Genomic DNA, 12,851 nt, shown 5'->3' on the forward strand with positions numbered 1-12,851 from the left:
CGACCCCTGGTCAGGGAACTAGATCCCACATGCCGCAACTGAAGATCCTGCACATGGCAATGAAGGTCCCGCGTGCTGCAACTAAGACGTGGTGCAGCCAAATAATTAAGTAAATAAATAAATATTTAAAAAGAAAAAGACAATTGGAGACACTTGCATGTGTTAAATACCTGGTAGAGAAAGCACACAGGGGCAGAGAATGTGCACAGCCTAATAGCAACTTAATTACAACTTAAATAAGAAACTAATAACCTGAGTTATTGCATCAACTCTTCCTACATATCAGAGATTTCAGAAATTTGCCAAAGATGGAGAGGGGAACAAAAACCCAGCAAGAATTTGCTTTCATTTACTTTGTCCAGTGTCTCCTCTGCCTTTCATGTATAACATAGGACTATTATATGAGCAATTACTGATGGATGTAAGACTCACCAATATCCTCCAGGAGTTCAAAACCTGGGTGTTTACACAATGTTGACATGGGGCTAGTAATGCAGTAGAGAGTAATAAAAGAATGGGGCTCGGGCTTCCCTGGTGGCGCAGTGGTTGAGAGTCCGCCTGCCGATGCAGGGGACACGGGTTCGTGCCCCGGTCCGGGAAGATCCCACATGCCGCAGAGCGGCTGAGCCCGTGAGCCATGGCCGCTGAGCCTGCGCTCCGCAACGGGAGAGGCCACAGCAGTGAGAGGCCCGCGTACCGCAAAACAAAAAATCATGAAAGCGTGACAACGTGGGAGTGAGCTCTGTTGTAAGGCAGCAAATTTGCGTTGATGCTGATATTCAAGATGGGCTCCTGTAAAGTGCATCACTGCACTGGGAGCTAGCTGAAGCATGGTGACCACCTGGGTTCCCCTGTGAATTACATATGGTCATTTAATTTAGTAAAATTGATTTTAAGAGAGGCTGTTAACAGCTTAATGCCTTTTTCCTACTCTCTGTACCTTCTATGCTTGAAGACAAAGGATTAAAAATACCTTAGAGTCAAGATGACACCCTGGGACCAGGGTTGCAGTTATGGCGACCTAATTCCAGACACAAGAGTGGATACATAGAATCAGGGAGTAAATTTTCACTGAAACTGTAGTAATAAGAAAGAGACCAGACCAAGGAAGTGACAGTTGTGTCCTCACATGAGATATAATTATATATAGTGACATAATACTGTCATTTACAGTTACAAGTGTGATTGGCCAAAGAGAAAGTGATCAATTGCTCTCCCAGAGAAACTGTCAGCAATAAATGGCACGGATTACCAAACACATCTCTGATATGATGAAGACAACCACATGTCTGAACTGACTTTTACTGACCTTTGCCTATTTCTCAGCCACTTAATGACAGAATCTATCCTAAATCCTCAGATTGGTTTTGGAAAATCCTTAGAACCCTTGTCTTCACTTCCTTCTGCCTTCAGATCCTGTCTTCAAATCTCTGAGATAAGACATTTTCTTATTTCAACCTGTGCTCTCTTCTCACCTTGAGGCACAAATGTGATGGCCAGAATGGAGACTCCAAGGAGAAACATGAAGAGCGTTTGGCTTACTTGACGGCCCAGGTGATTCAGTGCCAAAAATGCAACATAATTGGCTGGGAGGTTGACTGCGCCAAAAAGAACCTGGAACAGGAAAACATTGCTCCCTATGTACTGGAGGTGGAGAATCAGGCCAAAAAAGGACATGAAGTTTGCAAATCTGTGGTGAACAAAAATGAAAGACACTTATCATAAGGTTTAGAGCCTTTGTCTTACAAATGATGATAATAAATATTAGCCATGCAGCCAACGGTTGGATTTAAAGTATAAAAACATGGTATATTTTATGGAATGATCCCTCGCAAGGTGATGATTTTAAAATTCTAAAATTGGAGCTCCTAATTATTGTTAAGTTTGGGGGGAGGGTTTGGAGTGTTTTTTGTGGAGGATGCATGATGGAGCCTTCTAGAGTTTTAGAGCTTTTTTCTATATCTTCATCTGGGTGATGGTTGCCTATTTACATATGGAAATATTCATTGAGCTGTATATTTTTGTGCACTTTACTGCTTGTAATTTTACCTCCATTAAAATGGAAACAAACAAGTGAAGAAAGTTAAAGCCAATGTCTGTACCATGACTGAAGTTCTCAGTCTCAGTTTCCAGTGATGAGATTGGTAGGGTGATATGATAAACAAAACTCGCCGTTGTATAAATAGCTCTGGGTCAGTATTTTTCATAACCCTTTGACTGCTCTAAACACAGCAATTATCATTATGGCTTCCTCTGTATTTTATCTCAAATCTGTTCCCACAACATGTTGTATCCTTTGATATGGAATAGATTCATGTCTCCACTATTTTAGCGTCCCTCATGCACTCTGAGAAGCCCACCTCACAAAGGACAGGAGACAGACGCTCTTACGCAGGTTGGGTGTGCGGAACAAGTCAAACACAGAAGGTTTGGTCTGTGCGGCCTCCAGCTCTTCCTGCAGGATGGATCTCACGACCTTCAACAACAACAACAACAGACTGTTCAGTTGTCACACAACGGGAGGCACTGTGAGGCCCTCAACAGATGACAGGATAGATGATGTCCCTTTCCGTCTACTGGAAAATATAGCCACTGAGGATGTAATGACAGGAGTAAAAGTGGTATGACTAGCGAATTACAGAGTTAAAGGGGACTGAAGGAAATGATGTAGCAACAAAAATATTCAAACACAAGATTCGAGAGGACTACAGGGCATCAGAAAGGGAGTGTACCTTAGATACTCAGATTAGAAAGGGAATCAAATGCAGAGTTGCTTGGGTTATGTTCCAAAGCTCCATTTGTGCCAGATGGGCATGAAAGACCTGAGAACTAAGCTTGGTTATCAGCTGGCTGTCCTGTGCAGAGAAACTGTTTGTCTCAGGAAAAAGAACATTTCCTGAGAATCTTTATTTTGGTTCTTTTCTCAGTCCCTTTGGGGGAAATCCTGGCATGTTGTGCCTCCGTGAATGAGATGCCTAGAATTAAAACTGAGGATGAAATTAGGAGAGCTCTTGGTATAGAATGATTTAAACCCAGAGTTGGTTATAATCTGGAGTTACTTAATAGCCCTGCAACATGCTAGGTATATACCTTGAGGAAGGTAATTAAATATTTCTAAAACTCAATTTACTTGTCATTTAAAAGAAGAATAGGTAGAAGAATCAGAGTAGGAGGAGAAGAGGTGGAGAAAAATCATGGCATTTCCCTCACAAGGATTTCCTGGTCCATACATGAGGCTAAAAATATGCATAAGGAATTATATCCAGCATACCTCAGATACTTACTTATTAGTTATTCAAACAATATAGTCTTAATTCTTATCCCACCTCTACAAATGAAAACGTACCTTGAAGTCCATTGGAATAATTCCATGAGGAATTCAGAGAAATGAAAGGCCACCCTAACTGAGGACCTACACATGCAAGAATGTCCTTTCATTTAAAGAACAAGCCCAAATAGTGAAATCTTGGACTTAACACTTTTAGAAGAGAGGAGTCAGGATCGCATCTAACACCAGAATCCCATGACCACAGGCCATTGTCATGGACGATAATGTAAGAATGTGCTCAAATAATACTTTAAACTTGGGCCAGATGAGGGATGCAATGCCTGCAAGACTAGCCTTAAATTACATCCAATATCAAAGTTAAAGTTTGGGATGTGGTGTGGTTATTTTACACTGGCCGTTCATTTTTGGTGAGCAAGCAGAGACGTGAATAGTGTTGGCAGATGTATTTGGGGGGTGATGCCGGATCACTTACAGGAGCTCAAGGAGCTCCTCCTACCTGGTAAAATCCTTACTCAGGGGAAAAGAGACCCGTATTCAAATGGCAGCCTGCTGTATCTTCACTTTTTAAAAGGTACTCTTCTCTCTGACCTTCACTTCATTTTCTTGCTTAAAAAATGCTTTGTACCACTCATAACACTATCCTGGGGTAAAAAGCATGAAACAGCCCTCATCTGAACCCTTGCCCAGTGGCGTTCTGGAATCGGTGTGTACAAATTCACAAAAGCCCTTTGTTCAATTTTTAGATGGTTTGTAAAGCAGTTGCCGTCTTGTTGGTGGCATGAAACTCACTGTGGTGGTGATGGTCGCACCACGGAAAGTGATAATTGCCACATCTGAGATCTATGCTTCTCTTCCTCTTGTAATGTTAAGTGTTAAACATTTACCAGCACACCCTGGTTTGACCCCTCTGTAAGTCATTTGGACTGCTCTCAACTGCAAATTTAATCATCTCTCTGCCTGGTTTAAACCTGGATAGTTCTACCTTAACCTGTAAGACCCATTTCATATATAACTACTTCCAAGATGCATTCATTGCCCACATATCTGCAGTTCAGATTTTATGTCCCTCCTTGACAGTCACATTCCACCCTTGCTTTAATTCAAAGAGACTTTATCAAGCCCATTTTACTTGTTGAGTGTGATCTTTCTGAAGATAGAAACTGTAGACTTTTCCCCTCTGCGACTGTCACAGGATCTGTCATCAAGTAGTCCTGAAATAAATTTGGAAGGGAAAGAGGAAGACAAAAAGAAAGAGGGAAGACAGGGAGGGTGGAAGAAACTGGCTGAAGGTGGAATGCATTTAGAAGCTGAAAGACTTGAAATTCAAGAACCAATATAGGTATAAAACATGGATTGGGAGAGCTTTGAGAAGATGTTTGTCAATGAGATCAGAAATGGAGAAAATGGACATTTATTTCTTCAAAATTACAATTTATGATATTTAGAAAGAAACGTCTCTTAATGTAGAATAGTTGGGAAAACTCTGAAGTTTTATGGATGTAAGAGAAACCTGCAGAGGATTCAGGGGAGAAATTTGTGTTGGTCTCTCATAGTTGCCATGTCACTTACCATCACATAAGTGCGCCATCATTGAGTTTGTGAGAATTGAGTTTCAACTGAATACTTTTTAATGGTTTCATTGGACAGTGCGCCTTGGGATCCTTTAAGAAAGTGTATTTCTTATACAGCCTGAAGTGTATTTCAGGCTGGGCTACTGTGGAGCATGAGTTCTTGTGTTTCTACTGGGTCTGAAACAATTAGGACAATAGAAAAGAAGACTGAAAAAGACTGTAGATGTCACACAGGAATAGGAGAAGGAAATTGGACAGAGCAGAGGTGAGAGGAGAGTATCAGAATTTGGAATGTACAGAGTTTAGAGCAGGAAGGAAGGTAGATAAGACCACAATTGCATTGAAATACCAGAACCAGTAGAATGAAATGAGCAGGGGAGGAGGACAATTTATTAAAAGATAAAGAAGGAAAAGATGGAAAAATGAATCTGCCAAAGGATGACTGAAATAAGAACTGACCAAAAAGAAGTTGCCTGAGAAACACTGGTGGCTTAGGGTAGGGGCACTTTCTTCATAATCTTCATGTTTCCAAGAAGAAAGACTTTGAAAGAGTAATACTACAGACCACTTTATACCTACCCTCACTGCCCCTTGGAGGACTGAGGTATTTGACTGGTAAATTAGGAGAATGCAATGGATATGCTTCAGTGACCCAGAATGCCTTTAGAATGAAAATTCATTCAGATTTGCTGCCTGGGTCACACCTTATATTTAGCAATGCAGGCTCTGCATCTGTGGAAAAACCTGGCACTTGTGAATAAGTTCAGTTGTGGGCTGAAGTGTTAGCAAACTTATTGTTGCTTGAAATTTAGACACTTCCTCTATCTCAGTTTTCACTGTAGTGAAAAACATAAGTTTTTATTGTCATCTTTCTGAGCACATTAACTATCCCTCAGTTGGGTGTGATTTAGGCAGAGGAAACGTTTATCATTTACTGGACTCCAAGACAGCCAAAACTGGATTAATCAATGGATTGTTATTGATATGAAGGGGAAGAGCTTTAAGTAAGAAGGATTGTCTGGAGTGAATGTGTTTGGCAATCTGTCAGATGGAGGTTAAACAAGACTAAGACCACAAATTTCTGAATAATCTTTACAAAATTTAAAAAATGAAATTAAGGCGATCTTGGGTACTCATTCATGCATAGAATCCAGTTCCTAAACCAAATTTCATTTGTTCCCCTTGTACAATGTTGTCTTTCTTCTTCTTGCCACTGAGGTGATTGTCATTTGCCATTTACCCTGATAATGCATTGTTCCTTTCTTTCTTCCAGCTCGTAACACTTATTTTTTGTTATTTACCTGGCAAATAACTTTCCTGTAAGACTTAAGCTTTAATTCTTTGGATTGGGCCAACCTGGTAGACAAAATACTAGGTGCGGGCTTGGAACTAAAGATACTTCCAAGATGTTAGTTGGCACAAAATAATTTCCTATAAGTCAGGTATATATTGATACAGTCTCAGAGTGCCATAGAGCTCCACCTAAATTTCAAAATTTCTTTAAAAAAAGGACGATACTGGGGCTTCCCTGGTGGCGCAGTGGTTGAGAATCCACCTGCCGATGCAGGGGACACGGGTTCGAGCCCTGGTCTGGGAAGATCTCACATGCTGTGGAGCAAGTAGGCCCGTGAGCCACAACTACTGAGCCTGCACCTCTGGAGCCTGTGCTCTGCAACAAGAGAGGCCACGATAGTGAGAGACCCGTGCACCACAATGAAGAGTGGCCCCCGCTTGCCGCAACTAGAGAAAGCCCTCCCACAGAAATGAAGACCCAACACAGCCAAAAATAAATAAATAAATAAATATTTACAAAAAAAAAAAAAAAAAGGACTATGCCAATGGCTCTTTATCATCTCAGGGCCTCTCAGGGCCACTGCATCTGTGTTAATAACCCCAGGCACCACGCCACCCTTCTCAGGACCCCAACAACATGTCTGCCTGTGGATCCCATCACCAGACCTGCCTTTGGCCCATGACCAGCAGCAGGTCCATCCAGGGACCCTGAAATGAAACTTGCCTACCAACAACAGTACCTGTGGACTCTGGCATCTAGCCTGTCCACAGACAATGGCACCAGGCCTGTCCACAGACCCCAGAACAAGTTCTGCCTCTCCATGGACGCTGGCAGTGGGCCCTCCCACCTGCAGAACCTGGCTGAAGGCACAGCCGTATGTGGACCGAGGCAGTAGGACCACTATTGAACCCTGCTAACTGGCCCACCTGTAGTCTCTGCCAAGTGGCCTGCCCAGAATTTCCAGGGGCTGGTGAAGAGCTTCCCTGCCAAAGCCAGACTGTAAAGACTGGAAGAAATAACTGCTTCTTCATATGCACAAACACCAATACAAGGCTGCAAGGATCACAAAGAATCAGGAAAACATGACATCACCAAAAGAACAAAATAAAGCACTAGTAACCAGTTCTTAAGAGGTGTAGATCTACAGACTGCCTACAAATATTTAACAATAATCATAAAAAAGCTAGTGAGCTGCAAGAGAACCCAGAAAGACAACAAAATGAAACAAGGAAAACAACACATAAAGAATATAAGGAGTTCAACAAAGAGACAGAAACCATAAAAAAGAACCAAACAGAAATTCTGGAGCTGAAGCATATAATAAATGAACTAAAAAATTCAATTAAGAGCTTCAACAGCATATTTGATCAAACAAAATAAAGGACCTATGAACTCAAAGACAGGCCATTTGAAATTACATAGTCAGAGGAACAGAAAGAAAACAGAATGGAAAAGAATAAAGACAGCCTAAGGAACTTATGGAACAATATAAAAAAATCAATATACACGTTATAGGAATCACATAAGGAGAAGAGAGAGAGAAAGGACCAGAAAACTCATTTAAAGAAATGATGGATGAAAACTTCCCTTCTCTGGGGAGAGTGGTGGATATTCAGATTCATGAAGCACAAAGGACTCCCAGTAGGTAGACCCTAAAGAGGTCTACATGAAAACATATTATAACTAAATACTCAAAAGTGAAATATAAAGAGAGAATTTTGAAAGCAGCAAGAGAAAAGTGACTCAACACACTCAACAAAACTCCCATAAGACCGTCAGTGGATTTCTCAGCAGAAATTCTGTAGGAAAGGAAAGAGTGGAATAATATATTCAAAGTACTGAGAGAAAAACCTGCCAACCAAGAATGGAGTACCCAGCAAAAATGTTCTTTAAAAATGAGGAAGATAAAAACTTTCCCAGAGAAAAACTGAGGGAATTTGTCACTAATAGACATGCCTTACAGGAAAGGCTAAAGGAAGTTGAAATGAAAAAGATACTAAACAGCAACACGAAAGCATATGAAAGTAAAAATCTCTATGGTTAAAGTAAATATAAGACAAATACAGAATAATCTAATACCGTAATGGTGGCATGTAAATTTCTTTAACACTAGTATAAAAGTTAAAAGACAAAACTGTTAAGAATAACTAGAACCACAAAAATTATTAATAGATACATGATTTGAGAGAAGTGAACTCTGGCATTAATAACATCAAACATGTGTTTAGGGAAAGTAAAGGTATAGTTTTTGCTCATAATAGAATTTAAGTTGTTATCAGCTTAAAATAGACTGTTATAACTATAAGAAGTTTTATGCAAGTCTCATGGAAACAACAAAGAGAAAACCTACAGTAGATATACAAAATAAAAACAGAAAAGAATCAAAGTATTGTACATCACTATAAAAAATCAAATCACAAGGGAAGATAGCAATAGAAGAGAGGAAAAAAGAACAATAAAACAGAGAGGAAACAATTTATCAATTGTAAGTACTTACCTATCAATAATTACTTTAAATGTAAATGGATTAAGCTCATCCATCAGAAGATATAGGGTGGCTGAATGAATTTTTAAAAAAAGATCCAATTTTATGCTATCTGTAAGACAGTCACTTTAGATTTAAAAACACAGTAGACATAAAGTGAACAGATAAAAAAAGACATTCCATGCAAATGATAACCAAAACAGAGCAGGGATAGTCAACTTGTATACATAAAATAGACTTTAATCAAATACTGTCACAAGAGACAAAGAAGGTAATTTATAATGATAAAAGGATCACTGCAACACAAAGATATGACATATAACCCACAAAGATTGAATCAAGAAGAAACAGAAAGCCTCAATAGGCCAATAACTAATAAAGTGTATATGGCAGTAATTTTAAAAATTCCAGAAACAAAAGCCTAACATCATAGGGCTTTTCAGGTGAATTCTACCAAACATTTGAAGATTAATTAATTAGATATTAATTAATTAATACCAATCCTCTCAAACTCTTCCAAAAAATAGAAGACAGGGACAGTTCTAAACTCATTTTGTCAGACCAATATGATCCTGATACCAAAGTGAGACAAAGATACCATAAGAAAAGAAAAGAAAAGAAAAATGCAGGCCAATATTCCGGAAGAACATAGTTGAAAAAATCATCAAGATATTAGCAAACCAAATTCAACAGCATATTGAAAGGATCGTGCACCATTACCCAGTGGGCTTTATTCCTGGGATGTAAGGATGGTTCAATATAAGCAAATCAATGCAAAACACCAAATTAACAGAATGAAGGCTAAAGATCATGTGATTACCTCAATAAATGCAGAAAACACATTTGACAAAATTCAATGCACTTCTATGGTAAAAATTCTCAACAAATTAGGTATTGAAGGAACTTACATGAAAGGCCATGTATGTAAAGCCCACAGCTAACATCATACTCTATGGTGAAAAACGGAAAGCTTTTCCCTTAAGATCTGGAACAAGACAAGGGTCACACTTCAATGTAGGACTGGAAGTCCTGGCCACAGCAATTAGGTAAGAAAAAAAATAATAAAAGGCATTCAAATCAGAAAGGAAGAAGTAAAATTGTCTGTTTGAAGACAACAAGATCTAATTTGTAGAAAACCCTAATGCATATCCAAAAAATTGTTAGAACTAATAAATGAATTCAGTAAAGTTACAGGATACAAAATTAACATATAAAATCAGTTATATTTCTATACACCAGCCACAAACTGTCTAAAAATAAAATTAAGAAAACAATCCTGTTTGCAGTAGCATCAAAATAATAAAGTATTTAGGGATAAACTTAACCAAGGAGGTGAAAGACTTGTATACTGAAAACTATAATCCCTGAAGAAAGAAATTAAGGCAGATACTAGAAAATTGAGAGACATCATGTTCATGGATTAAACAAATAAATTAATACTGTTAAGATGTCCATACAACGCAAAGCAATATGCAGATTCAATAAATCCCTGTCAAAATCCCAATGGCATTCTTTACAGAAATAGAAAATCCTAAAATTCATATGGAAACATAGACGGTCCCCACAGTCAAAGCATTTTTGAACAGAAACAAAGCTGGAAGCATCACATATTCTGATTTCAAAATACATTACGAAGCCACAGTAACCAAGAGTGTGATACTGGCACAAAAACAGACATATAGACCAATGGAACAGAATAGAGAGCCCAGCAATAAACTCATGCACATACAGACAATTGATTTCTGACAGTTGTGCCAAGAATTCACAATGGGGACAGGATATTGTCAATAAATCGTGCTGGGAAAACTGGATATCCACATGCAAAGGAATGAAACTGGAAACTTACACTATACACAAAATCAACACAAATGGACTACAGACTAAAATGTAAGATCTAAACTGTAAAATTCCTAAAGAAAACATAGGAGAAAAGTTTGTTGATATTGGTCTTAGCAATAATTTTTTGGATGTGACGCCAAAAGCACAGGCCATGAGCAGAAATAGACAAATCGTACTAAATACATCAAACTGAAAAGCTTCTACACAGATAGGAAATAACTGACGAAATGAAAAAGCACCTACAGAATGGGAGAAAATATTTGCAAGCCATATGTCTTATCGAGGGTTAATATCCAAAATACATAGGAAACTCGTACAACTCAATAGTAAAAAAGCCAAATAACTTAATTTAAAAATTGGCATACGAACTGAATACACATTTCTGCAAAGACAGCATACGAGTGGCCAAGAGGTACATGAAAAAGTGCTTAACACCACTAGTTGTTAGGGAAAGGCAAATCAAAATTACGAGTTATCACTTCACACCAGTTAGGATGGCAATTATAAAAAAAGTAATTAGTGTTGGTGAAGATGTGGAGAAAAGGGTACCCTTGTACACTGCCGTTAGGAATGTGAAATGGTGTAGCCACTATGAAGACAGTATGGAGTTTCCTCAAAAAATTAAAAATAGAACTAGTATATTATCCTGTAATCCCTCTTCTGGGTATTTATCCAAAGGAATTAAAATCAAGATCTTGAAGAGATATCTGCACTCACATGTCCACTGGATCATTATTCACAATAGCTAAGATATGGAAACAACCTAAATGTCCATCCATGGATGAATAGAAAATATATATATATGTGTGTGTGTATACACATATATATGTAAAATGGCATATTATTCAGCAATAAAAAGAAGGAAATTCCACCCTTTTCCACAGCATAATGAACCTAGAGGTCATTATGCTAAGTAAAATAATCCATGTGCAAAAGAACAAATACTACATGATACCACTTATACGAGGAATCTGAAAGAGTCAAACTCAAAGAAGCAGAGAGTAGAATGGTGTTTGCCAGGTGCTGGGGGATGTGAGAAATGGGGAAATATTTGTCATAGAGTACAAAGTTTCAGTTGTGCAAGATAAATCAATCCTAGGGATCTACTTTACAGTCTAGTGTCTAGGGTTATAATACTGTACCGTATACTTAAAATTTGCTGTGAGGGTAGATCTTATGTTGAGTGTTATCACAAAAAAATAATGAATAAAGGGCAGAGAGAGTTTTAGGAGGTAATGGATATGTTTATTGCATAAACTGTGGTGATGATATTTAGATGTATACTCATCTGCAAATACATCAAGTTGTGTACATTAAATACGTACAGCTCTTTGTATGTTAATCATACCTCAGTAAAGTGTTTTTTAAAAAATCTATCACACGTGTAATTGAACTTATTTGCAGGAATGTTTTATTGCTTCTCTTTGGCTGTCTAGCTCCTAGCACTTTCTTTTTCCTGTTAAATGAGGGCAGATGATTTCTCCTTGTCTCTATTAGCATTCTTTTCATTCTCTTATTGTTGCAAACAAAAAAGTTAACAGCAGAAATACCATATGATCTGGCAATATCAATTATGGTTATATAGCCAAGAGAATTGTACACAGGATATTGAAGAGATATTTTCATACTCATATTCATTGCCACACTATTCACATATGGAAACAACCTAAATGCCCATCAACGGATGAATGGATAAAGAAAATGTAGTATGTTCATACCATAGGATATTATTCAACCATAAAGATGAGGAAATCCTGCCATATGCTATATCATAGATGAATCTAGAAAATTTTGCTAAGTGAAGTAAGTCAGTCACAAAAGGATAAATAATTCTCATAGAAGGACAAATACTGCATGATTCCACTTATAGGAGGTATCTAAAATATTAAAATAATAGAACAATAAGTAGAATGGTGGTCACCAGGGACTGGGGACAAGGGAATTGAGAAATTGTTGTTTAATGAGTACAGAGTTTTAGTCATGCAAGATGAAAAAGTCCTAGAGCTCATTGTACTTACAGTTAACAATACTGTATTGTACAGTTAAAATTTTTAGATTTCATTCTATGCATTTTGACCACAATAAAAGCTATTTTAAAATATATGTTAAAATTTCTCTTTTTAATATTAAAACGCTGTGAAAAATGGAATTCTGACTCATACAGCTATTCATGAGCAAGCACCGTGCCTACTACATTATAATTTTTCGATAAATAATTTATACATTCATGACATGATGAATGGTCTACTTTATGACACACAGCAGCGTCTGCCTTCCATGCCTGGGGAGGAAAATAAAAAAAGAGAAAGATCTCTCTGAAGCATTTCCACTCAGTCATGTTCTTGGAACTTGTAATAAGTAGAATGTAAACTC

General features: G+C 38.0%; 1 protein-coding gene across 1 annotated transcript in view; it reads right to left on the bottom strand.

Moving 5' to 3' along the window:
* Positions 1–12,851, bottom strand: part of LOC132525120 (organic anion transporter 7) — a 33,350-nt gene that overhangs the window by 1,886 nt on the left and 18,613 nt on the right. Inside the window, exons 6-7 of the mRNA XM_060157638.1 lie at positions 2,361–2,476; positions 1,476–1,690 (exon numbers count right to left, since the gene is read on the bottom strand). Of these exons, the coding sequence (XP_060013621.1) occupies positions 1,476–1,690; positions 2,361–2,476 (331 nt within the window). The remainder of the gene's footprint in view (positions 1–1,475; positions 1,691–2,360; positions 2,477–12,851) is intronic.

Source organism: Lagenorhynchus albirostris, chromosome 9 (genome assembly GCF_949774975.1).
Source record: "Lagenorhynchus albirostris chromosome 9, mLagAlb1.1, whole genome shotgun sequence".
Lineage (NCBI taxonomy): Eukaryota > Metazoa > Chordata > Mammalia > Artiodactyla > Delphinidae > Lagenorhynchus > Lagenorhynchus albirostris.